This window comes from Lactuca serriola, chromosome 8 (assembly GCF_051521515.1).
Source record: "Lactuca serriola cultivar US96UC23 chromosome 8, Lser_US96UC23_V15, whole genome shotgun sequence".
NCBI lineage: Eukaryota > Viridiplantae > Streptophyta > Magnoliopsida > Asterales > Asteraceae > Lactuca > Lactuca serriola.
In genome coordinates, this window is record NC_136415.1 from 251,277,162 (window position 1) to 251,290,596 (window position 13,435).

The window sequence follows — 13,435 nt, forward strand, 5'->3', positions numbered from 1 at the left end:
TTAATTAGGAAATATATGATTTTCTAGAGGAACAGACAAACTTTACAAAACAACACCTTACAGCTTACAGTACTTTACATATACATTTTAAACCACATTTTTACAGCTTACTCACATCACTAAAATCTTATGAACTCACCAGCTTAAGTGTTGATCAACTCTTTCAAATAACTTGTATTCTCAGGAGACTATTAGACAGGTGCTCGTGCTGGGACTTCAGAAGATGGAGCATTATAGCTTCAAGTCTTGTTTTGTTATTTGTTTATGACTTCTATGTTTTGTGAACACATACATTGTAAACACTTTCTTTCTAAATGAAATGGTTGTTCATTACTTGCTTACCATATACATATCTCGTGATACTTGACATGACGTCCTCCACCCTCGAACGTTTCCGCCGTTCCGGTTTTGGGGTGTGACATATTGGTATCAGAGCATTGTTTATAGTGAACTAAGTATATCAACCGATAAAAGATATACGTCTATAAATACAATGGGGCTTAAGTGCTCTGGATAATGATATATTTTAGAGTATAACTTCAAGTTATAAAAATATACCTACTTGCTCATACATGTACATAATAGAACTAGGATCACGAGGATAACAGAACTAAAAGTATTTAGAGGTTGGACACTTTCGTCAACCTGAACAGTTATGTAATCATAGCTAGGATCAATATAGCCTGATCAACTATATTCATTCGAGATGTGACCAACATGTGTTTGGGAATGATGTGGTGTTGCAACAGGGTTAAAACTTACGAGAACACCAGTCAAGAGAACGCCAGAACAAGTACAGTTAGAGTTAGAGTACTATGGGAGTATTCTATGATACGATAGCGCGATAACAAGTCTAGAACATAACAAGTACATTACGTTAGGATACTATAGGAGTATTTTAGTCCAGATACATAACTTATGTGATAACTTAAAAGACCCTTGCGGATAGGTCTATAATCCTACAGGGTATATTCATAAAGTTTTATATATAATCAAGACCTTATAGACATAGAATCAGTGACCAACGCTTTGCTATCCATTCCTTTTAAGGAAGTAGTGTTGAGGTGGGATCAATTGTTCGAAGGTCTATTTGATCTTCAATTATATACAATACCAACTGGTATACCTAGTATAATTATAGGAAGATTCCGTAAGGATCACCCCATAAAGTTACCTTAAAGCTCATAGGTTCTTTAGTCACTTTCATTCTCGCACGACAAGCCCAGATAAACGTAACCACTTCCTCATAGTAGTCAACAGAAGAGTTCAGGAGGAACAAGGACAAGCCAATAAGAATATTTCAAGGAAAGATCAGCCGAAGTAACCAAAAACGTCTTACGCGTCACACTAATAAACATTAATTAGGATAATTTATCGAGCGAGTGGAAACACTGCTCACATTACATGTGTTAGAATTATTTTCTTACATGCAACTGGTAACAGTTATTTAGGAAACAAATATTCATTCGAGGATAGTTATTTCAAATTCATAGAGTCTATTAGGTATAGACTCGTTTATGAATTGTTCCTAGAACCATGTGGAAGTCAGGTCCCGATACATCCAGAACTAGGATAACCTTGTCTTTTCAGCTTTCGGCTTGTGTCCGTTGCTATAGACTTATTCCGTCTCATCTTTGTTTTCTTTTAGCAAAGATGCCTCCTCGAAGATCACCCAGACACGCTACTCCGATAACTCCCATACCTTCTCCACAAATCGATGCAGCAACTTTGAACGCTGCAGTGGTCGAGGCTGTAGCAACAACCATGGCACAATATCACTCCACCAGTACAGGTGGAGGCGAAGCGCCTACCGATTCTACTCAAGGTGAGGTCCCTGTGCTCCAGGGAGAGTTCTCCTACAAGGACTTCACTAGATGTCAACCACTGTCCTTTAAAGGGACTGAAGGAGTCATTGCCCTCCTACAATGGTTCGAGAAAACAGAGTCGGTCTTCGAAATCTGTTCATGCCCCGAAGGAAGCAAAGTGAAGTTTCCTGCCTGCACCTTCGATGGCAAGGCCCTATCATGGTGGAACAGCCATGTTAATTCACTGACCCTATCAGTGGCAAACTCCATAGGTTGGGAAAACTTAAAGGAGTTAATGTGGGAAGAATATTTCCCTTTAGGCGAGATTCAAAAGCTGGAACAAGAGTTGTGGGATCTCACTATGGTCGGCTCAGACATAGTGACCTACATGGACCGGTTCAGCGAACTAGTAGCTCTATGTCCCGAGATGATTACCTCGGAAAAGAAGAAGATAGAGAGATACATTTGGGGTCTGACTGCTCCGACCCAAGGAAATGTGTTATCTTCTAACCTAGCCACGTTCGATAGTGCTAAACGCTTGGCTCAGCGACTCATCGATCATGGATTCCGCCACAACGTAAAAGTCCCTATTCCCGAGTCATCAAGGGAAGAGGACTATAATCAAGAGTCGGAGAACAAGAGAAAGAAGAAGCGAACAACACAAGACATCCCACAAGAGCAACAAGCGAGTACTATGTACGCCGCTACGACACCTACTGCTTCAGCATCTGCCAGTCGTTATGCTGGAAACCTTTCAAAGTGTGGAAAGTGCAACTTTCACCACACTGGAGTGTGCCGAGAAATGCAGTGTCTGAACTGCCACAAAAAAGGACACACAGTTCGTTACTGCAGGGCACCAGCTCAACCGATCTCCCAAGTCCTCGGAGCTGAAGAAAACCGAGCCTGTTATGGCTGTGGTGAGAATGGACACATTAAGAGGGACTGCCTAATAATCAAGAACTCAGGTGCGGATGGTCGTATTTTAATGATCACCACAGGAGAATCTACCTCGGAGTCGTCGTCAAGTAGTGGTACGTGTTCAAAATAGTACTTACTTTAAAAAAAAATTAATTTATATTCATATAAGGTTAAAATTTGGGGATGACACTTAAAAGTAACTATAACAACTCACATATTGAAATAGGTCGTAATATTCAAGAGAATTAAAAGATCCCTTAGAGAAGCTATTATGACTCACCATATACATCAGGGTTGTGCGCAACTGAGATGTTGCAGACCTAGAGTGAGAGACTCCGCTTAGGTCCCCTTTCCTTAAATGGTTGAGGATTTGAGGCAGAGATGCTAAGTCGACTGCCTGAATCATCTTAAGTATTCACAACTTGTATATGACGGGCGATGGTAGTGGTACCATGGGGGATCATAGTATAAAAGTATCCTTTCAGTTAGTAAAGCACTTTTATTTGTATGTATGCGCACATAGCGGTACGATACATAGGAGTGATAATTTCAAAATTGAAAATAGGAAACTCGAGATCAATTACAAGGAGTACATTGTTGAACATACTAGGAGTACAGTACCAAGCATACCAGGGATACATCGTCGTTTATCAGACGTTTCTTTCATTTGACCAAAACTTTGTTCAGTATAGAGTCTGTTTTTTTCCTTTCGTCATGAGTTGGCATGGTCCTCACCATACTGGGTTCATATGTTTCTATCGCCTCGATCGGCAAGTTCTCGAAACTTTCTTCATTCATATAAAAGGTCCGACCTAAACCTAAACTTTATCTTTCGCATTCCAAACCCCGAAGTACTCATGCGAAGAGTACTTTATTCTCCGGAGTATTATCGTCAGATATCCGCAGACCGTCACGACATACCACTCGTCCAGCAGACCAAGTTCTAGCACAGAGGCTAAGGACGAATACAGCCCGCCTATTATTATTTAGTGTATACGCGAGGGTGGTATATGAGTATGATTACGCAGATCTAGTATGTGTGTTTCCGCCCTATCTCCTGTTCTCTGTTGAGTTGTGGACCTAGAACGGAGTCGCACATCCGACAGTCCTACTAATCTTAATCATATATGGCTTGTATACGCGAGGTAATGATAGATGGACCAAGTATGAATCCTATCAAGAACACCAGGGCAAAGTTGCCAGGTCTACGAGTGAGTATTCTACAAAGAAGAAGAGCTCAACCCCCAGTAGTAATGCTAAGAGAGCTAATTTCGAGACGAAATTCATTCTAATGGGGGGATGATGTGACAACCCAAAATTTTCCACTTCAATAGAAGCCAAGTCTGTTTCTGCTAACTTTCAAACTTTTGGGACAAGTTTGAGCAACTCAGGATTTACACTTAAGGAGATATCAGGAGAGAGGTTGCACTTGGGTCTTGTGCAACTCTGTTATTCCAAAACTCTATGATATTAGAGTTCTTTCCGGGAATAAAATATTTTCTGCCTAAAATCCCAGGACTATATATAGAATTCTAAACCAAATTATTCATTAGTTACAATTCCAACTAGAGAAAAGTCAAATTCTCTCTCAAGGATCTTCGGACTTTTGTTCCGGAAAGTGAGTACTTCTATCTAGTGTTGTTTTAAAGCTTTATATATGCTTAATACACTAGAAATCATAGGAAAACACCAAGATCTGTGAGTTTACCGCCCAAGAACACCTTGGGGAGTAAACTCCATTTCAAGGGCCAAAGTGTGCCCAATGACCCCTAGACCTTGGAAACCAAACATGGGACAAACCTTGACATTTTTAGGCATCAAAATCAATTAAAATCAAGGACCAAAAGTGAGTTCACGGCCAAGGAAGTACTTGGGCCGTGAACTCCATTTTAGGGTGCCAAAATGCCCTAAATGCCTTCCATAACCCAAGAGACAAGCATAGATCTTTACCTAGATGTGTTTATGACTCAAAACAATAAAAATATCATCTCCCATAAGTGTTTACGGCCGCAAACACATGACCAAATGGTCCATGGGCCGTAAACTCAAGATAGAGATGTTTTGATGCCACAAACACTTCCAATGGCTTAGGCGTGAATTTAGAATGCTTCCTTATGACCTTTAAGACCCTCATAAACATATTTGGCCATGAGTTTATGGTAGTAAACTCATTTGGGCCGTGAACACCTCAAAATCTCCAAAGAAGGTGGTATTTCTCACCCTAGGCTAGAGCTAATGTCCCTAAATAATTCCCTAGACTTCAAACTAGCAATAAGCCATGAGTAACCATGAGTTTACGGCCGTAAACTCCCTTGGTCCGTGAAATCATGGTAGTAAACTCATATAAGTGCCTTTATACCCTCCTAGGTTGAATCACATGTGATTCCAACACTTGGTTAAGGTGTTTCCTAGTCCCGGAAGGTGTTTCCTTTCATATAGTTGTTTATAAACACTATATTCATGTCATTATGTGTCCTTAAATATCATTTAGGACTTATTGTGTCTCGGAACTTCATTCGTGGAACTTCTCATCCGTACGCGCATACCCGTTTGAATCACCCACATCAGGTGAGTTCATACCCCGTAATGAATCTTTTAACTATTTTAATTGTTTTAAGGGGGGGGAATACAAGTTGAACATAATGATAATTGTGTAATTATTTGTTTTTAAACATTCTTTCAAAATGTTACTTATGTTATTTATAAGTTGGTAAAACATTTCAAAACTCTTCTAAAGGTTATGTTACTTTATAGTTATACAAAACTCCATTTTAAAGTATAAGCATAACTTTGTAGATAAATGAGTCTTTTCAGTAACAGTCCAGTTAGAGCATTAGTAAACTATTATAGGTATAGTTTAGGAGAATGTTATTCATTACTTCTAGTACAATGAAGCACACAAAGAGTCAATAACAGAACAGAACATAACATAACATAATATAACATAACATAACTAAAAAGTTAATTTGCTATAGCATGACAACACGCAGACAGGATCTAACTTTAATGTGAATTACACGGCTTGCATGGATTTGCTCGGGTCGCGTTTGGTTCCCTCAATCTCCATACATGAGAGCGGGTTAGTAGGGGTTCTAGCTTTCACATTATGACCGTAATAAAACACACATATGTTTTTAGGTTGATAGTACCTCCGTATGTCATTATAAACGACACCAGGGTACTTATTTCTCCCATTACTTTCATAAAGTGTCGGTAACACTTGAAGGTTAATCTATTCTCTATTCGAGATAGGTTATAAACTAGGGAGAATGTACTTTACAGTTGACAATAACAGTAGAGTCTTGGTAGAAGATTGCTTTCATAACAGTAGAGTCTTGGTAGAAGACTGCTTTCAAAACAGTCGAGTCTTGGTAAAAGGCTACTTTTAAGAGTTAGGACCATGATGTTAACCTTATGATTCCGTAATGTATACACTATAGGATACATATATGTTAAGTAGATTCTGACAGCTAATAGGATGTGTGTTCTTCGATGTACGTCCTGTTCCCGTTGGATGTGGGTTTACACCGAGGTCACCCAATCTATTATCTACCCAAATCTATATATATATATATATATATATATATATATATATATATATATTTATGCTTAGTATACATTAAGTCATCATAAGGGTACCAGGTATGGATCAGGTCATAGGACACAGAGTCAATGCACAGTTCTTCTAGTACAAAACTTTCGTTTCAAAGTCAGTACTTTTGGATATACAAAACTAGTGATTTCCCAGTTAAGGGCTTAATCCATTTTATTAAGCCAGTATAGTTTTAAAGAATTTAAGTGAGTTAACTCTATAATACCTTAGTTTATACACCATGTTTATATATAAGACTAATATCCGACAGCTAATAGGATGTGTGTTCTTCGCTGTACGTCCTGTTCCCGTTGGATGTGGGTTTACACCGAGATCACCCAATCTATTATCTACCCGATACCAAATTATATATAGCAGTATAAACAAAGCTATTATAAAAGTAATCACCATAGTCAATATTTTATTATAAGAAATATAGGTTTTCTTAAAAGGAACTCTCCATTAGACATAAAGGAACGATTACAAATAACTCCATGAGTAACAAGTGAATACCCCAAGGTTATATATGACAACGATCTAATAAACAATGGAATATGTCCCATCCGCCTTACTTACTGTACCCCGTCGGGTTGTAGGTTGAGGGCAGATGCGCATAATCGATTGTTTGTTTACTCCAAGTATATATAACTTGTACCCACTTATTACGCATAGAAAAGTTTGTAGTGTCATTTTACTCAACTCCCATTTTAAGTAGGAAATATATGATTTTCTAGAGGAACAGACAAACTTTACAAAACAACACCTTACAGCTTACAGTACTTTACATATACATTTTAAACCACATTTTTACAGCTTACTCACATCACTAAAATCTTATGAACTCACTAGCTTAATTGTTGATCAACTCTTTCAAATAACTTGTATTCTCAGGAGACTATTAGACAGGTGCTCGTGCTGGGACTTCAGAAGATGGAGCATTATAGCTTCAAGTCTTGTTTTGTTATTTGTTTATGACTTCTATGTTTTGTGAACACATACATTGTAAACACTTTCTTTCTAAATGAAATGGTTGTTCATTACTTGCTTACCATATACATATCTCGTGATACTTGACATGACGTCCTCCGCCCTCGAACGTTTCCACCGTTCCGGTTTTGGGGTGTGACACATGGCTCAACATTCACGTCCAAGATTGCATTTTTATGAACATGCAACTCATATAGTCTTGGAATATGATAGATCTAGGCCAATGGAGACTATTTGCTCATAAAGTCTCCATCTTGGGACCAAAAACCCTAGAAATTGGTCCAAGAAGCACACCACACAAACAACAAGGCAAGATCTAAACTTTTTACCTTAGGAAGAAGCTCCAACCTTTATAGTCCTCAGATCTGCACTTGTCCACCAACTTCTAGCTTCCACAATGGCCTCCTCTTCTCTTTCACCACCTTGAAATGGCACTTTGAAGCTTAGAACACTCACACCCAAGCTAAAAACGAAGGGAATACTCTCTTAGGGTTTCTTTCTGTAAGATGGTGGCTGAGGGACAAGACCATCTCATTCCTTTTATAGCCCTCAAGTCATATTAGGGTTTTGAATCTGGGCCAGTTACGCCCGGCGTAACCTTAGGTACGCCCAGCGTACCCGGATGAATCCGCGTACAAAATAAGCGCGCGAGTACGCGCAGCGTACTCCTTAGTACGCCCAGCGTACTCACAAGCTTAGCACTTATCACAAAGGGACCTAATATGACAACTTGGAAAAGAAGAAGGGTTAGATGGTTGAACCTGAATTCCGGGATGTTACACCACACCACGCGTTGGGAAAATTTGCCCACTCCAATGTATACAATCAATGCTACCAAGCATCCCTGGAAAACCATGTTTAGCTTGATATGTGTCATACAACTATTTGACATCACTTTTAGTCGGATGTCGTAAGTATATGTCACGGTAAAGCTCTATAACATACTCACAAAATAGAGATGTACACTCTCGACCCGTCTTTTCAACATTTTCAGTACTCATCCGATGCGTCTGCGGCGATGTTGTATGCCAATTGTCTAAGAGCGGTCGTATATTTTTGTATTGTAGTAAAACCACATTTACCTCTAGCATCCCAACATAATTGGAAAAACTCATAATTACGTGTCAAATCTCTAGCTATACGTAAAAATAATTTTCTACTAATATGAAAGCGTTCTTCGAATTTCGATAGATCATATAAACTATCAACGGCAAAATAATCACGTACCAAAATTTCATATGCCGCCTCTCGATCCCGGTTGATCCATTTTCTATGCTTCTTCTCGACGTTTGAAATTTCGTCTCTCTCACATACCATGTCTCGTGTCACGGACAACAGCTTATGCAAAATCAAATCCTCATCAAAATCATCATCGCCGGATGACGAAGAAATTAAACCTAGAAAATTATCCTTTTTTGGTTGAATGTGTGTGTTTGTTTTGAAATAATATGGGTGTGTTTTGGTTGAAATTATCTGTAAAATGAATGTATATATAGAGAGAATTTGACAAAATATTAAAAACAGTTTTTATTCATAAATGGTCAAAAAGGCATTACAATGGTTGAAAATTGAATTGTCCAATCAAAATGTGCGTCTTCACCGTCTTCACCCTCACGTCACACGCAACTCACCCACCCCTATGGCGGTGTTCACGCGTTTCCAGGGGGTCCACGTCAGCCCCAGGCGTCCTTTCTTGGACCATACCGGAAAGCCCTATATTGATTTCCTTATTCCACATCGTATTTGTCGTTGAATCTTTGAGGTTTTATCAATAATGTAAAAAATTAAACACCATATATATATAACCGAATCTATAATATTATATTAATATTAATTACTGATAAAACATACTTGCAACTTAATAAACGACTTTCATACTTAAACCATTTAATGAACCTAAAGCTTTTAAAAAAATGGATAATATTGTTTCTAAAGATGCTTATATAAAAGACGTAGCAAAGGAATTAGCAACGGGACTCCATTATGCTTCAAGTGGTAAAAGGTGAAAATTTGTTAATCACACCATCAACCAGCAAACCTTCCTTAATCTTTACTCGAAAATCCCACTTGTCCAATTTTTAATTCCTATTCACAATCTCCACCTCTCTACTTACATGCACATACCCCCATCTTAATCTTCACTTCAAGGCCACCACCAAACCCAAGAATGGATCCTCCACCACCCACCACCGCCCTCCACCACCATTACCAAGACTCCCTAGAATCCTCCTCCGTCTCCTCCCCCACCAGCCGCCACTGGGACGAAACTCTACCACCACCAAAACTCCGAATGATGTGCAGCTTCGGTGGACACATCATCCCTCGTCCTCACGACAAATCCCTCTGTTACATGGGCGGTGAAACCCGGATTGTTGTCGCCGATCGCCACACTTCACTTGCAGACCTTTGCTGCCGCCTCTCGACCACCCTCCTCAATGGCCGCCAGTTCAGCCTCAAATACCAGCTCCCAAGTGAAGATCTTGATTCACTTGTATCTGTCTCCACCGACGAAGATCTGGATAACATGGTGGAAGAATATGATCGGTTGAATGCATCTAATCCCTCAACAAAACCTGCTAGATTGAGATTATTCTTGTTCCTATCAAAACCCGAAACTGCAGCTTCCATGGGATCATTACTTGACGATGCAAAATCTGAAACGTGGTTTGTTGATGCATTAAACGGCGCCGGATTGCTCCCTAGAGGGTTGTCAGATTCTGCCACCATTGATAACTTACTTGAACATAAAGATGGGACGACTCAAGAGGATAGAGATAACTACACGGAATCTGAGATACAGCGTCGTCGTTTAGATGTGCAGTTAAATTTGCCGGATTCTCCGTTGGTGGAAACAACGTCGTCGTTTGGATCTAGCTCTTCATCTCCTTCAATGTCGAATTTGCCGCCAATCAAGGTTAGGGTGGATCAGATGAATCAGATGGCGGGACTGGATGAGCAGTTGTCACAGTTGAATGTGAATGTTCTTCCGCCGCCTGTTCCTGTAAATAACGTCGGCGGTTGGGCTGCTGTAGTGTCATCCGCCGGAGGTGGCACGACTGTTTCTGATGATGAGAGATCCGATCACGGAGCACCCGGTGGTGGGATGAGGAAGCCGCCGTTGCCGCTTCAGCCTGTGCAAAGGAAGTTTGGCCATGATGCTTACAACTTGCCTTCGCCAGACTCGAAGCACGGTGGCGCGTATGGATTACACTCGCCTGATTCCATAGCCAGGTAAACCCTGTCCCTGTTTGTTACCCGTTGATGTCAACTCAATTAACCGGATTTTTTTTTACAGTTTTTTTTAATTCATTACATTAAATTTAGTGTAAGATTTAATGTGTTCCATGAAGATGGTTTTTTACACGTTCATCTTAAATTTAATATTTTGAGAGCATCGATAAGTTTGAAAAGTTATTTTAAATTACTAATAATAATTCTTTGTTGCAAACCGAATTCTACTACTATTATCGTAATAATAATAATTCTTTGTTGCAAACCGAATATTACTACTATTATCGTAATAATAATAATTCTTTGTTGCAATCAAGAACATAACAAAAACTCATTCTTTTCTTGAACATTTTACATATCTCTTTTCTTGATTCACTAAAGATTTACAAAAAAATCTCTTTTCTTGATTCACTAAAGATTTACATAAACCATTCTTAAATTAGATCGAAAGATTTTATTTAATAAAACCAGTTATTTTCACCTTCTAACCCCCAAATCGAGTCCAAAAACTTGGATTTTAAAACTAAGAAGAAGATCAACTAGAAACAATGTAAACGTTGTAGGAAACAATTCTGCAAAAAAGAGGTACCTCGAGAACATTTGCGAGATTTAATCTATTCACAAATTCGTAATTAAAATTAGCGAGCTTTGGTTCGAGAAATAAAGTCATGAATTAGCGCGTCTTTTTCATTATTTAGAGGGTTATTTATGATATTTTTTGTGTTAATGCCATGACAAGCAATAATACGAAATTTGTTTTATAGGACATTTATATTTTTAGTATATTAATAGGCCATAACCTTTTTTACCGGTTGAAATATGTTCTGATGAAGAATCCAACTTTTTAAAAAGGTTAAATAGTACGTTAAATACAATTAAAAGACAAATAACCTAAAAAACAAATTCTTTAAAATTGTTGTCGGTTTATAAACTTAAATAACCTTAAAAACAAACTGTTTAACATTATTGTCATTTTATAACATTATAATACAAATAACCTTAAAAACAAATTGTTTATATTGTTGTAATTTTATAACGTTTTTTTTCCTTAAAATTTGGGTTATATGATGATAGGAGGACCCCACCCCACGTGTAATTTTAGTCAATAACCCTTAAGAATATGATATAATAAGTACAAAAATACATATCAAATCAAATAAAGAATATAGAAATAAGTTAAATGACCCTTATTTATAAATTAAAAAGCTGTAGTTATTCTAATAGTAGTTTATAATATTTAGTTTGTTATGTATTTGTTCTAAATTATTTTAAAACCTCAAAAAAGTAAACATAATGTTTGCCAACTTGCCAATGCATACGCATTCAATAGAATACTAATCGTATTCCTAATTTTATGTTATGATCAAAATGTTTTACAGTGATAGCAGCATTGCATCGGCAAACTGTCACTCGAAGTCCACATTCACTCAAGATCCAAACCCCTCATTAACCAGAGACACCGGAACTCCACCAGCGACCACCCAACAAGTCTATCCCACCACCACCGCCGCCACCATGTCCACCATGAATTACCAAATCCCAATCCAACAAATCCCTGATTACGCTGACACACAACCACCGCCACCACCACAACAACAACTTAACCAAGATCAACAACAGCAATTCTATCAAACTCGACCACATTACATCCACAACCAGCCACCGCCACCCGGTTCATCTTACTATCCGGTCTACGCCCCACCACCACAAATGGACCACCAACAATACCCGCTCTACTTTCTCCCGGTATCTCAAAACCACCAATATGGTATGCAAATGCAGTCCAACCCACCGGATGCCGCCACCAACCCCACCGCCATTCCATCTTCTGCCGCCGTCCCCCCACTTTACCCAACCAAAACCGCTGTCCAGATGAGTACAACACCAGGGATGATTCAAATCCCAAGCAACCAATTCCAACAGCAGTATGTGAATGTCTCTCATCATCCTCCTACACCATTGCCGAATTCGAGTGGTGGAAAGTACGGATATGAATATGCCCACCCGACCCAGGACCAGGTTTATTACTCGAACCACCACTCAGTGGCTGCACCATTGCCGTCACAGTATCAGACCATGTCTCCGGCATCAGCAATGTTGTTGACGCAAGTGTCGCCGCCTCAGCAACCGGCATCGGAAAGTGCCAAACAGTAGTCGGAATTGAGTCGAAGGGAATCACTAAAATGGATTTGATTTGGGAATATAAATGAAGAAATTAATATCATCATCGAGCGGTGGAATATGATGGACGCCAAGGGTTAGGTGTGGATCATGAGGTGATGTTTAATAATATGAAAGTATTGTTTGGGATGATTTCTATAGTCAGTAGTTGTATTGTATAAGATTATAAAACAGAATAAATTTTAATTTTACAAATAATATAGATTTAAAAACTGATAAATCGTATTATCTAAACGATCCATGTAAATCTGTCTTAAAGACCATATGAAAGTCAAACACCACAACACTAACAACATTTCGAGGATGTCAGAATTCTAATTCTGGACCTCATATATAGAATACAGTTTAGGGGTGAGTATTTGGATCGGTGGATCGGACCGGACCGGACCGTTTTTTTGGACCCTCGGGCCGGTTCTCGGTTCTAGGAATCCATCAAAACCGGTTCGGTTTTTTTCCCGGTCTGGCCCGGTTTTTATCCGGTTTAGAACTGGTTGGACCCGATTTAAAAAAAAAATTGTAATCTGTGAAATTTTTTAAACAGTCATAACTCATTCGTTTGAAGTCGGATTGACACGCGGTTTTTTCCAACATTTAATTTACAGTTTGTAGATAAATTTAGACTATAATTTTGTTGATTTTGGTATTATATTCAATGGGTTACAATCTTTTAAAGTTGTGCTATCAAAGCTGAAAATTTTCAGCTTTTCAGCAACATTTTAAA

At 38.7% G+C, this 13,435-nt stretch overlaps 1 protein-coding gene across 1 annotated transcript; it reads left to right on the plus strand.

Annotated features, from left to right (window-relative positions):
• Positions 1–9,294: 9,294 nt before the first annotated feature.
• LOC145070736 (uncharacterized) lies at positions 9,295–12,948 on the plus strand. The gene is made up of 2 exons (XM_079017696.1): positions 9,295–10,533; positions 11,913–12,948. Exons 1-2 carry the CDS (start codon positions 9,470–9,472, stop codon positions 12,685–12,687), a joined length of 1,839 nt encoding a protein of 612 aa, XP_078873822.1. The 5' UTR covers positions 9,295–9,469; the 3' UTR covers positions 12,688–12,948.
• Positions 12,949–13,435: the final 487 nt, after the last annotated feature.

Excerpts from the sequence above, each read along its gene's own strand:
- LOC145070736 (XM_079017696.1), top strand. The coding sequence starts at position 9,470 with ATGGATCCTCCACCACCCACCACCGCCCTCCACCACCATTACCAAGAC. Across the intron at positions 10,534-11,912 it reads TCGCCTGATTCCATAGCCAG|TGATAGCAGCATTGCATCGG; the intron begins GTAAACCCTGTC and ends AATGTTTTACAG.